Source organism: Aotus nancymaae, unplaced genomic scaffold (assembly GCF_030222135.1).
Source record: "Aotus nancymaae isolate 86718 unplaced genomic scaffold, 86718_ANA_hifiasm-v0.15.2.pri h1tg000108l, whole genome shotgun sequence".
NCBI lineage: Eukaryota > Metazoa > Chordata > Mammalia > Primates > Aotidae > Aotus > Aotus nancymaae.
The window spans coordinates 1,265,539-1,279,876 of NW_026988523.1; the positions used below are offsets into that span (position 1 = coordinate 1,265,539).

At 41.3% G+C, this 14,338-nt stretch overlaps 1 protein-coding gene across 1 annotated transcript in view; it reads right to left on the bottom strand.

Moving 5' to 3' along the window:
- Window positions 1-1,278: 1,278 nt before the first annotated feature.
- The window catches only part of ADCY10 (adenylate cyclase 10), a 92,759-nt gene continuing 79,699 nt past the window's right edge, over window positions 1,279-14,338 (bottom strand). Inside the window, exons 27-33 of the mRNA XM_064370711.1 lie at window positions 13,820-14,024; window positions 13,645-13,741; window positions 11,879-11,994; window positions 10,898-11,015; window positions 8,332-8,527; window positions 2,606-2,794; window positions 1,279-1,681 (exon numbers count right to left, since the gene is read on the bottom strand). Of these exons, the coding sequence (XP_064226781.1) occupies window positions 1,520-1,681; window positions 2,606-2,794; window positions 8,332-8,527; window positions 10,898-11,015; window positions 11,879-11,994; window positions 13,645-13,741; window positions 13,820-14,024 (1,083 nt within the window). The 3' untranslated portion in view covers window positions 1,279-1,519. The remainder of the gene's footprint in view (window positions 1,682-2,605; window positions 2,795-8,331; window positions 8,528-10,897; window positions 11,016-11,878; window positions 11,995-13,644; window positions 13,742-13,819; window positions 14,025-14,338) is intronic.

Genomic DNA, 14,338 nt, shown 5'->3' on the forward strand with positions numbered 1-14,338 from the left:
TATAAAGAGTTGTACGAATGTAAGGAATTGTTATGATTAAGGCATTAGCTTATTATGACAATGTAATAGAAATAAATCTGAACTCAGAGGCAGTTCAGCTGAGTCTTCGAGATGTCCAGGTTTTGTATGTGTCACTCCTTCCACCATGCAGGATTTGAACACAGCTCTATTATATTACAGTAGAATGGGCTTAGTGAGGTTTATGTGTGCATCTGTTTCTTCTGTTGGACAAGTGAGCTTGCTGAGGTCAAGAATTGTGTCCCTCATGTTTTTATATTCTTAATCTCCAGTACTTAATCAGGGATTAGTACACGGTAAGAAGTCGGAAAATGTTAGTGGAATGAATAAGTGAGAGAATGAATAAAGTACAAAATAAGGCAATTAGAAAGCAAGGGATTTCTATGTTGCAGCATGGGGAGAGCATGCAGCTTCCAGGATGACAGCTTTGAAGGGGACAACACTTAATCAAAGTTTAGCATTTGATGTGTTTATTTTAAAATCAGTCATCTGTCTAATATTAGTTTCTTTTTATTTGTATGGCACACTGTAATTTTCAACACTTTTTAACCTTCACTATTTTATTCAATACTCAAAAAAATGCACTAAAATAGGGAGGTTATGTTTATCAGGCAGGGAATATGTATCAGGCAGAAATCAAGTGTGTCTATGGCAGAGCTTATGTTCGAACCTAATGTTCTGATTTCTTAGCTTGGAGCTCTTCCCTCCATGCCAGGCCAGCAGGGCTCTGTGGTTAACCTCGTGGTACCATCTGAGTCTGTCCAGCCTCCTCTGTGGAACTCAGTTATGTTACCAGGAGAAAAAATGCACAGCTTTGCCTTTGCATCTGGGAAATGATGAAGATGAATGTTATTTCTTAAATATAAAAAAAAAAATGCAAACTCTAAATATGTAAAAGATACCCACATAAAAATTATTAATATGTTAATTTTTAAAACTTGATCTTTATTTTGTATTAAACATATTTATCTGATATTAAAAATTGATTTGATATTTGATGCACGTGGTGAGAGGGGCTAAGACATCACCCTAGCTTTGGAAGCTGCAGCCAGGTCCTACAAACATGTATCTTTTCTTATTCTGTCTTTATAGACCATGACAAATGTTTGCTATTTGTAATACTGTGCTACCTCCAAAAGATTTAACAACTGGATATTTAAAAATACGTATTTTCAGTTAACAGAAACATGTCTGTTGCAACACATGATGTTATACCATCTTGAGATTAATAACTTCTCATATGATACAACTTTGCGTGGGCTGAAATAGATCAAGCTAAAACAACATGAATGGTAAGGGCAATTTTTGTAATGTTAGGAGGAAGTAAAGCGTGACACTCCTGACCCTTTTAGACCAGAAAGAGAAGAAATCAACAAGTCTGGTCTGTGCCTGGAACAGAAGAGCTTATGTAGGAACCTGGAGGGGGCCAGCCACAGAGAAAGGTCAATAATAGATCATCACAAGGACACAGTGCTTACTAAAATCTTTTTTCTTTGACATGTTAGAAATGATTGTCCACGATATCAGCTCTCATCAGGAATTTGTTTTTCTGAATATCCTGAATGTTTACCTTGCCTGTTACAATTTTCTCCCATGATGGGAGACTCAAGATCGTCTGAAGCCATTGGTCTTCTTTTAACTCAGAGGTTGAGTACCAGCATTCCTGAGAGGAGAGAAACAGAAGAAATCATTAGCACTCCTTGACTTTTGTAATCAGGATTAGTCCAATACCAAATAAGGCAAACTGTCCTTGAGCTTTCAAAACCATGTGAACCCATAGACAAAAATGAATCTTGCTATCCAAACTAGGATACTAACACAACCCTCTTAAAATAAACACACATACTCACACATTCATTCACTTATTCAGCAAAGCTGAGTATAAGGCTCCGTGCTAGGCACTAAGTGTGGTTTTTGCTTTCAAAGAGTTCACATTCTCAAGGAGAGGAAAGACATGCAGACAGAGGTAACACAAAGTGGAAAGTGGCCACAGAGAAGGGCAGAGAGAGGGCATGCTAAGGGGGATTTGGATGAGAGAGAGAGAGTCCATGAGAACTTAAAGGGGAAGAGGAAGCTCACAAACCTGAGCTCTGGGCACATTACCTGTTCTGGTAAGAATCCAGAAAGGCCTATGGTGATTGCTATGGTCTGAATTTCAAGAATTTCCCTTGAAATTCTTACGTTGCAAATTAACCCCCAAGGTGATGGTATTAAGAGGTGGGTCTTTGGGAGGTAATTAAGTCATGAGGGCTCTGCCCTCATGGATAGAATTAGCGTCCTTATAAAAAGGCTGGAGGGAGCAAATTTTCCTTTTCCATGCTTTTGACATGCAAGGACACAGCAAAAGGCACCATCTGTGAGGAATGGACACTCACCAGACATTGAATCTCCAGTGCCTTGATCTTGGACTTCCAGCTTCCAAAACTGTGCAGTAACCCAGTCTAAGATATTTTGTTACAGCAGCCTGGACAGACTAATACAATGACCTTCCATGCTTGGTGAAACCTAACCAGGCAATGGGCTTCCGGGGCTTCTTTATATGGGTGAGCATCCCGCACCCCCCAGCTTGCTAGCTGATGATACATACTTTGCTCATTTGCAGCCAGCATTTCTCCAGCACATTCCCCTGTGTTTCACAGAGCTGCAAGCCTGTGTTCAGAAAGAGGCGACAGTTCTGCCCGTCTCCCATTAATATACAGACGTAAGCCATCAGGTGGTAGAGCCTTGGGTAAAAGACAGGGCCAGTGGTATTTTGACCCACCAGATTCTCCAAGTTCTAAAGAAAAAAACCCACAACAGTATATTAGAATCAAACAGGGCCCTTGACTGTAAGTTATTTCCTTCACAGATGATTTGGGAACATTTCAAGGATTTAAGCAATCAAGTGAGAAAATACATTATAGAGACATACATAGTAGAAATTGGAGATAATACATGTCAGGTGGAGTAGCCCCCATGGTCCGCTGAGATCGGGAATTGACGTGAGATCCCATCATTGCTTCTCTGCAATAGCTTTTTTTAAAAAATTATTTTGATGGCCGGGCACGGTGGCTCACGCTTGTAATCTCAGCACTTTAGGAGGCCGAGGCGGGTGGATCACCTGAGGTCAGGAGTTCGAGACAAGCCTGACCAACATGGTGAAACACCATCTCTACTAAAAATACAAAAATTAGCTGGTTGTGGTGGTGCACACCTGTAATCCCAGCTACTTGGGAGGCTGAGGCAGGAGAATCACTTGAACCTGGGAGGCAGAGGTTGCAGTTAGCCAAGATTGTGCCACTGCACTCCAGCCTGGTGACAGAGCGAGACTCCATCTCAGAGAAAAAAATAATAATTTTGATGATTATGATTATTAAAGCAGTACAAGTTAATTGTTGGAAAATTAGGAAAAAAATTGGCCACTTCTGCATGTAAGGAGCTTGGAAGTAACCACTTAGTCCTAGAATCAAGTAAAAAGCTGAACAGACTGAAAGATCAACAACTATTCTTGGATCCATAAGAGAAGTGAGAACACGGGGCAAAGTGCTGATCCAAAGACTGTAGAGACAGACAGACAAGAGATTCACAAGTGGAAACCACTGTGAGAATCAGTGCCAGGCTAGGAAAACCTGAACTGTAATTGATGAATTGCTACAAAGTCAGAGTGGACGAGTCTGGGAGTCAAAAACTCTATGGAGAAGAGGATTCTGGAAAGATGGCAGATAGGAAGTACCAACTATCTGTATTCGCACCTAAACTATTATTACACTGGCAGAATCCGTCAGAATGTAACTGTTAGAACTCTGGAGTCTGCTGAAGACTTGTAAATGCCAGACGAAGGCTTGGATGGTTAACTGAGGTTAATTTCAGTTTGAGCTCTTAGCACAGCTGCCTGTCCCCCTACCTTAAAACCTGTGGCAGACAGTTGTGCACATGCTCCTGAAGAACCTGCACACAACTTGTGGGAACAAGTTTGGGCAAAAAGAACCCTGGGTGAGACATCAGGGATTGGTGCTCTGATCACCAACTGCTGCTTCTGATGGAAGAGGTAGAGACAAGGAGGTAGGCAGCCATTGTTGCACTTCTCCTCATTATTGCAAGCCCTTCCCTCTCCAGTTGAAGTGACTTCCAGGGGATTTAAAGGGCTATTGCCCTTCCCCTCTGGCCACCAACTTTTTCTTTCCACCCCAGAAAGAAATTCTGGAGGTGAAAAGTACAATAACTAAAATTGAAAAATCACTAGAGGGATTCAAAGGCAGAGTTAAACAGGCAGCAAACTTGAAGGTATGACAATGGAAATTATTGAATCTGAGGAACAGAAAGAAAAAAGATTGAAGAAAAGTTAACAGAGTCTAAGGGACTTGTGGAACACCAACAAGTGAACCAATAAATGCATTGCGGAAGTCCCTGAAGAAGAGAGAGAAAGAGCTAGAAAGAATATTTGAAGAAATAATGATTGAAAACTTTCCAAATTTGTTAAAAGATAGATATAAATATAAACACCCCAAAAGCTCAACAAACTCCAGGTAAGATAAACTTGAAGAGATCCACACTAAGACACATTATAATCACTTTTGAAGGCAAAAGACATGAAATCTTGAAAGCAGTGAGAGAAGCAACAAATCACATACAAGCCATCTTCAATAACATTACCAGCAGATTCCTCATCAGAAAATTTAGAGGTCAGAAGGCAAGTGGGCCAATATATTCAGAGTGTTAAAAGAAAAAAATCCCATCAACCAAGAGTCTTCTGTCTAGCAAAAGTGTCCTTCAAAGATGAGGGAGAAATTACTAGCTCAAAAGCTAGTAATTTCAGTATTACATTACAGTATTACTGTAACTGTGGCTTGTGACTCCACATTTTGTTTTCTACATAGTTCAAGAAACTAATCATTTAAAATGATTATTCATTTATATTTTGGGAGACACAATGTATAAAATGTAATTCTGTGACGTCAACAACCAAAAGGGGTGGGAAGCTGTTAAAGGAGCAGAGTTTTGTGTGTGTTACTGAAGTTAACTTTAGGACGCTGAATGTAATCCTCATGGTAACCATAAGGAAAATAGCTATAGAATATATACAAAAGAAAATGGGGAAAGAACTTATGTTTCACTGTGAAAAATTAAATGCAAAGAAGATAGTAGTTCAGGAAATGAGGAACAAAAAACCTGGAAGGCATATTGAAAACAAATGGCAAAATGATACAAGCAATTCTCTCTTTATCAGTAATTACTTTAAATGTAATTGAATTAAACTCTCAAAAATAAAACCAAATTGGCAGAATGGATTTTTAATAAAACATGATCTAATTACACACTAAAAGAGACTCACTTTAGATCCAAAGACACAAATAGATGGACAGTGAAAAGAGAGAAAAAGATATTTCATACAAATAGTAACACAAAGAGAATAAGAGTGGCTATAAATGTCAGACAAAATAAACTTTAAATCAGAAAAAATCCTACAAGAAGCAAATAATAATGTTATATATTAACAAAAGTTCTAATACAGCAAAAAGATATAACAACTATAAACATTTATGCATCTAATAAGATCATCAATATATATGAAGCAAAAACTGAAAAAATTGAAGGTAGAAATAGACAGTTCTATAATAGTTCTATTATGTAGGTAGAAATAGTTCTATACTAATTCTATAATAGAACTATTCTATAATAGTTGGAGGCTTCACTAACAATAATGGATAGAACAGTTTTACAAAAGATAAGACATAGTGGTCTTAGACAACACAATAAACCAACTAGATCTAACAAACATACAATTAATGGGTATAGAGTTTCTATTTTACAAGATGAAGACAGTTACGGAGATGGAGGGCAGAGATGGATACATACCACTGAACTGCATACTTACACATGATTAAGATATTAAGTTTTATGCTGTGTGTATTTGGGTGACATTAAAAAAAAGGCCAAGCGCCGTGGCTCACGCCTGTAATCCCAACATTTTGGGAGGCCGAGGTGAGCAGATCACTGATGTCAAGAGTTCAAGATCAGTGTGGCCAACATGGTGAAACCCCATCTCTACAAAAATACAAAAATTAGCCAGTATGATAGCAGGCGCCTATAATTCCAGCTACTTAGGAGCCTGAGGCACGAGAATCACTTGAACCCACGAGGTGGAGGTTGCAGTGAGCCAAGATAGTGCCGTTGCACTCCAGCCTGGGCAGCAGAGCAAGACTCTGTCTCCAAAAAAAAAAAATTAGACATAAAAAACCCCAAACACCTTGAAGTGAGCCCCCACAGTTTTATGTGTTTTACCTCCAGAAGCTCAACCAGGATCTCTCAGTAAATATTGGAAATAAAAAAAAAATCCCTCATTCTTTCAGCAGAGAAAGAGGAAAAGGAACCATTTTGAAATATGCCAGAATACTCCAGTTTTCTTAACGAGGTTTGCCCTCAGGAGAAACTATGTAACCAGAGCCTAACTTCCAGGGGTTTTAATAGATCTGAACAGATCTTGGGGGAGATGAATACTACCCAACTAAAGCCCGATCTAGCCATTGGGTCCCACCTAAGGCAGAGGGGAATGAAAAGCACTTGTGAAGTTCTTAGTCCAGAGGAATAGGCTCCCTAAAAGACTGAGACCTAATCACAGGACTGTAGAATGCGTTCCCTCTCCTCACACCTTACCATCACATTACTAAAGACCTATTGAGACAAAGTCTTTTTATCTGGTACATCATGTCTGGCTATCAAGAAAAATTACAAGGCATACCCAGGAGGTGGAGGTTGCAGTGGGCCAAGCTCGCACCACTGCACTCCAGCCTAGGTGACAGAGGGAGACTCCATTTCAAAGAAAAAGAAGAAGAAAAAGAAAAAAATTTGAATGAAGCCCAAGGGGCTTCTAGAGAGGAACACACAAAAAAAGAAGTGTGTTTCACTTTTCCTCAGAAACCATGCAGGCAAGAAGACAGTGCCATGACATGTTGACAGGAAAAAAATCCCTAGAATTCTTTACCCAGTGAAATTATCCTTCAAAATTGAAGACAAAATAGACTTCTCAGACAAACCAAAATTGAAGGATGCTGTTGCTAATAGCCTTGACTTGCAAAAATGTTAAAGAAATTCTTTAGAGAGAAGGAAAATATATAGGTCAGAAACTTAGATCTACATAAAGAGCATTGAAGAAGGAGTAAGTGGGAGTAAAATAAAAATTTTCCTTTTCTTATTCTAACAGATGACAGTTTGTTCAAAATAACAACGGCAACAATGTATTCAATTATTTCTGCTTATGTAAATACATCTCCTAAGCAGAGATCCCAGACCAGACCACTGAGGCTTTGGACCTGCCAAAGTGCGAGTTACGAAGTGGGTGTTGTTTTGGGCCTGGAACGGTGGCTCACACCTGTAATCCCAGCACTTTGGGAGGCTGAGATGGGTGGATCACTTGAGGTCAGGAGTTCAAAACTAATCTGGCTAACATGGTGAAAACCCATCTCTCCTAAAAATACAAAAATTAGCCAGTCATGGTGGCGCTTGCCCATAATCCCAGCTACTTGGGAGGCCAAGACATGAGAATTGCTTGAGCCTGGGAGGTGGAGGTTGCAGTAAGCTGAGATTGTACCACTGCACTCCAGCCTGGGTGACAAAGCAAGACTCTGTCAAGAAGTGGGTGTTGTTTTAAGCTGTTAACTTTGTGGTAATGAGTGACAGAGCAATAGAAAGCTAATAGACCTGTGCTCAGTGTTCACAAGAACAAGGCAAATGTGTCAACCCAACACCAGAGGTTTAGCCCTTTGTTCTCTTAGGGTGCTTGCCCATGCCATGTTGTAAACTCTTGGAGGTGTTTAATTTGCTCACTCTTGTGCCTCAGCACTCTTGTATTAATATGCTTAATACACAGTTGAATTTTTAAAATTGTCATGTGGAATGATTTATCTACCAGGATGCTTTATCACAGCAATGGCAGTAAGATCATTCAGAAAAGTTTTATCCAAGAATAATTAGACCACGTAATCGTACATCTATAAGATAAACTACCATGCTTCCTTTTAAATTGTGATGTGAAAAACAATTTAATGACAGAAAATTATTCATAATATGCTTAATAGCAAATTACAAAGTACAGAAATGTGCATGCACACACACAGAAATACTTGAAAAGTGGGATCTCAATGTATAAAAAGTGCTTATCTCTGAGTAGTAATGTAGTGAACAATTTATATTTTCTTTCTTACTTTGGGGAAGTGCCTTCAAAAACATCTGTTATAAACATGTGTAATTCTATAATGAGAAAATAATTAGCACAGGAAGTAGACAGAGGTCCATTTAAGGCGTATTTTATACTGGAAACTGGAGAGTAGGCCTCACCTTGAGTAGCTGCTTTCCATTAGCGTGGGCATTCTCTGACTGTTCTTTGATTTGCTTTCGAAGATGAAGAACTTGCCCCTCCATGTACCTAGACATTCCTTCATAGTAAATAAGTGTTATGCTTCTTCTTGGCAACAGATTTTTAGCTGTACTGGAAAATATGTAAAAGTTGTCCCATTCCTGACGTCTGGCATACCTGCATTACCACAAAGGAATAAGAAAAATCAGTATCACCTGTGGAATAGGCTGGCTTTCTGAAATGGCTCTCTCTGGATGTGCAGCGTCCTGTACCTGGGTCTCTGGAAGTGTGCCTCCTGCCTACCCCTGCTTCACTCTCCCTAAAAAAGCAGGAAATTATGTGATGCAGAGCAAGGAAATGATAGTTTTTTTTTTTTGATGGCTTGACACGAATAGAATCCTTGAAAACACCCAGGTAATATTAGCTACCACTGAACTCTTTGACTTCTTATATTAAAAAGTAAGGGAGATCAGACACTTAGAACTGTAGATTCTGGGACTTGAAGAAATTGCTCCAATACTGAAGAGAGATGATTTAGGATAGTACTGCTCAAAATGTGGTTCACAGACTGGCGTCATCAGTATCACCTGGGTTCTCATTAATGCGGGTTCTCTGGTTCAGTCCAGGTATACTGAATCAGACAGGCTCTGAGGGTGAGGCATCTCCACATTAACAAGCTCTCCAGGTGATTTTTAGCCCACTAAAGTCAGCAACATTGGCCTAGGACACAGATGTTGAAAGAACTCTCCAGCTGAGATAGACAAGAAAAAGAAATTTGGATGATTTTTGAACTTTAGATTACTTGACCTTTAACTCACATTGGTAAGTTATTTGATTTTGAACTTTAATTGGCAAGAGTAATCAATTTTTGGATTTTAATTTCTCCCCATTAATTTTATAATAAGGGGATTTCTGGCCAGGCGAGTGGCTCATGCCTGTACTCCCAGCATTTGGGGAGGCTGAGGTAGGATTGCCTGAGCCCAGGAGTTGGAGACCAGCCTGGGGAACATGACAAAATCCCATCTCTACAAAAAATTAAAATTAGCCATCTGTGGTGGTACGCACCTGCAGTTTCAGCTACTCGGGAAGCTGAGGTGTTTGGGAGGATCATTGAGCCTAGGAAAGCGAGGCTGCAGTGATCCTTGATCACACTATGGCACTCCAACCTGGGTGACACAGCACAACTGTCTCAGAAAGAAGAAAGGGGTGGATTTCTATTCAGATTTGGAGCTGCTTTAATTTGTAGCATTTTATATAGGAATGTCTTCATATTGTCGCTTAGTTTCATCACAAACCTCTGATAGACCATGTGGTTGCATATGATTTAATTAAGATAGGAAATAATAGGGGGTGATTTTCAATCTTGGGGATAGTCTTGGAAGTAATGTAATGAATGTTCTGTTCTGACCCATTTTAGAACCTTAGCCTTCATCTCCTTCCTTAACGGTATGAACATGTAGCAATAGGCTTAACTGAGTTAAAAACATAATAGGTTACTTTGGGAGGCCGAGGCTGGTGGATCACGAGGTCAAGAGATCGAGACCATCCTGGCCAACACGGTGAAACCCCGTCTCTATTAAAAATACAAAAAAATTAGCCGGGCGTGGTGGTGCGCGCCTGTGGTCCCAGTTACTCGGGAGGCTGAGGCGGAAGAATCGCTTGAACCCAGGAGGCGGAGGATGCAGTGAGCCGAGATTGTGCCACTGTACTCCAGCCTGGAGACAAAGCAAGACTCTGTCTCAAAAAAAAAAACAAAAAAAAAAAACGTAATAGGTTAACAGGATTAAGCCTCAGACTTAATGAGTTAATAGGGTACGTGGAGAATGCTTCTTCCTTACTCCTGAAGTTTCCTTCCATGTGAGGGGCTTCTATTTGGTGCAAAGCACGAGAACTCTTTCCCTGCTTCACTTGCCCCTTCAATGATAAGGAGAGATCTTGCTGGTGAATTGGGAGAGGAATTGGGCAAGTATAACTCTGTCTGTATCTCTCTGCATCTTGAGAGCTAGTGAAGCCAACAGGAATGTGATACTGATCTCTGTGCTACAAGAGCCCTGCCTCCATGTGAGTAGATCTACAGTTTTCCAGAACTGCCTGCTACTGAGCAGGTTAAGTCCGCTTCTAGGGCTCAATATTAGGAAGCCCACTTACATGCAGATATAAGCCATGTCCTCCAACATTGGCTGTATCAATCCATATGATTAGATATGGGTGGGTAAGTGGTGCTATTCATTAGTCTTCCTCAAACCCCAGCACTCCTCCAAAGAAAGCAATCTTTTCTTACTTATCCCTGTATCAGCACAACATGATATGTTTGCAATAAATATTTATTGCATGGAATGCAGTTGAGACAATCTCACTTTTCTGTCCTTGGCCAAGGGGGATGAACTAGTTGATCCCTAACACATCTTTCAGTGTAAATATCCTCTGACACCTTTAAGTTCTCTCAGGTATAAATTATGAATACTTTCTAAAATATTTTTAAAGAACTCTTCCTTGGAACTCAAGATCTTCACCTTGGGAATTTAGTGATATACAACACATTCTTACCAGAGAGCTACAGACGAATAAAGTCCCAGGAGGAGTCCACTCTGGAACTTGAGGATTCTGTTGTCTTTATATTGGTGTATGAATTCCAAACATTCTTCAAATGTTCTATAAACAAAACCTAAAAGAGAGAAAAGGGTGAGAGTTGCTGGTAGGTGTGGGTGGTCATCTTTCTAGCCTAGTTGCTCTCAGTAGAATATTCCCACTGCAGGGAGAGTAGCCTCTGATCATTGTATGAATCCAAAGGGTCCCTTGGATTGCCACAACCTTACGACTGGACTGGCCTGTGTTTGCTGAGTCCCAGCTATTGGGGAGTGTTATGGATATATAATACAGTTCCACAGTACTGACCAGGCAGGTATGGGGTTTAACTAATCCTTCCCAGCCTTCATACAGCCTAGGACTTTGTCTCCCCACACATGCTTCCCTTGTTAGCGGCAGTGTCTGCATCCCCTTTCAAGATCCCGTGTGGGGAAAACAATTCCCAAGTTGGTTCCTGTGGTTTAGTTTGTACAATTCAAGTGACCTACTTGATGTCACTTGAAGGTTATTAGGAAATAACTTGTTTTCCAAATCACCAACAGCTACCAACCTGGAACTCTTACCTGAAGCAAACTAGTCCTTCATTCTAAAGCATGAAGTCTCTAAGTACATCCTGCTAAAAGTTAAAAACTCCTAGTAAGAGGCACATAGTAAGATAGTCAGTCACTATCACTTAGGTGCAAGTTGATCTGACAGTTTAACTGGCAGCTCATACCAATCAGGTTCCTTCAGACTTAATTCTCCTTCTTGAAGTGCCTTTACAATCTTGGCACCTGCTAGACAGTGCTTCAGTTCACACCACCAGCCTCTCTCCATCCCTGCTCTGTAAGTCCACCCAGACAGAAACCTGTTGGTGCCAAAGCCCCAACCTGACAGCTGCCTCACCATACCAGCACAGGTGCCACACCCCCAAGTTCTTTTACATTCCAAACCCACACTTACCAGAATAAAGCATGGTGTCCAAGCAGACAAAGTAGAAAAATGCCTTGCTCAAGATGTGTTCCTGTGTTACAGAAAGATCCCACAGACACCCCAGCACCTGGATCAATTGCTTGTATCTATGGAAAAGAAAAGGTAGTGGCCACTAAAAAGTGGTAGATATTGTAATCCCAGCACTTGAGAGGCCGAGGCAGGCAGATCAAGAGGTCAGGAGTTCGAGACCAGCCTGGCCAACATGGTGAAACCCTGTCTCTACTAAAGTACAAAAATTAGGCGTGATGTCAGGAGCCTGTAATCCCCCTACTTGGGAGGCTGAGGCAGGAGAATCTCTTGAAACTGGAAGGCGGAGGTTGCAGTGAGCCGAGATGGCACCACTGCACTCCAGCCTGGGTGAAAGAGTGAAACTCTGTCTCAAAAAAAAAAAAAAAAAAGCGGTGGACATAATAGACTTTGGGGACTCAGCATGGAGGGGAGGAGGGAAGTGAGAGATAAGACTACATATTGGGTACATGCTGGGGTGACAGGTTCACTAAACTCTTAGAATTCACTACTATAAAATTCATCTTTGTAACTGAAAACCCCTTGTACCCCCAAAGCTATTGAACAAAAAAAGCAGTGGATAGGATGAGGTTCAGTAAGGTCCCTTCCTGGTCTAGTCCTGGTCCTTCTCAGTAATTCAGAACGAAATACACCTCTTAAACAGACTTCAAATGCATCCCTACCCAGGACCAAAACCTAAATCTCAAATTGGCTCTTGTTTCAAATTGTTCTTTCCTGGGTTCTTTATATCAGAGTCAGAGCAAATTGGCCTTGGCCTCTAGACCTGGTTACTATTCTCTGGCTATTTGCCTCCCTAGAAGACTTTTCCCTTTGTCTCCAATTGACAGAAGTGGAGGCCTGATTTCCACAGCTGGGATGACTGTCTGACTCCCCTCCACTCACTGGCCACAGCAACCAGATTAGAGATGATGCATGGGAAAGAATTCTGTTAAACGAAACAAAACAAAACAAAACAAAAACCAAGGCCTGGCACGGTGGCTCATGCCTGTAATCCCAGCACTTTGGGAGGCCGAGGTGGGTAAGTCACTTGAGATCAGGAGTTTAAGACCAGCGTGGCCGGGCACGGTGGCTCAAGCCTGTAATCCCAGCACTTTGGGAGGCCGAGGCGGGTGGATCACGAGGTCAAGAGATCGAGACCATCCTGGTCAACATGGTGAAACCCCGTCTCTACTAAAAATACAAAAAATTAGCTGGGCGTGGTGGCGCGTGCCTGTAATCCCAGCTACTCAGGAGGCTGAGGCAGGAGAATTGCCTGAACCCAGGAGGCGGAGGTTGCGGTGAGCCGAGATCGCGCCATTGCACTCCAGCCTGGGTAACAAGAGTGAAACTCCGTCTCAAAAAAAAAAAAAAAAGACCAGCGTGGCCAACAGGGTGAAACCCCATCTCTACTAAAAAAAATACAAAAATTAGCTGAGGGTGGTGGCATGTGCCTGTAATCCCAGCTACTCAGGAGACTGAGGCAGGAGAATTGCTTAAACCCGAAGGCAGAGGTTTCAGTGAGCCGAGATCGAACCACTGTACTCCAGCCTGGGCAACAGAGCAAGACTGTCTAAAAAAAAAGAAAAAAAAGGACAACTATTATCAGTTACATTTTCTTACTGCAGACTCTACTCCCTTCCCCACCCTATGGCCAGGCTAAAGTTGAACCCAGAACACTCAATAATATGGCCTCCTCCCCCTAATTTTGGAAAATGCTTTAAGATAAATACCTGCTTTTCAAAAGGAGACATTGGCTAAGTCCGCAGAGGGCCAGATAGTGTTGGTCGGGATTCTGGAGCAGTGCCCACATCTGGTGGGCTCGGGTGCCTGGGAAGAAAACAATTTCCGATATATTGTGGGACATTCCTTGTATCATCATGTCCCATCTTGCCAGCCAGCCCTTACCTAACTCAATGGCCAAGTCCAGGTGTCCCATTATGAGCTTGTTGAAGACCAGTGTATCAGCGAAGTATGCCACAGTTTCAATGCCCTCACCTTTCAGGGGGAGGTTTAAGATCTTCTCCAGGGCCATGACTTCGTATTTGAACCACTCACCCTGGTAGCCAGCTAGCTGGTGGTATAGCGAATAGTCTAGGTAAGCCTTAATGATCTGAAATGACAGAGTGGAGGAAGAATGAGGCAGAACGCAAAGCAGAAAGCTCAGGAACATCACTCAATGTCTGCCGGTAAACATTTGTTTATTAAGCTTGGGAATAGAGCTGGACATTTGGCCAAAGCCATGGGCTTAAATACAGAAATCAAATTGGGTTTTTGCTACCTGTTTACTGAGTCATTCAGGATAAGCTTGATGGCCCCTTACCCATGGAGTCCTTAAATGAAATATAAAAATTTTAATTTATGTGAAAAATAAAAGCATAGCTTACATATTAGATATATAATTGCAGAGTGAAAAGCCTGCAAGGA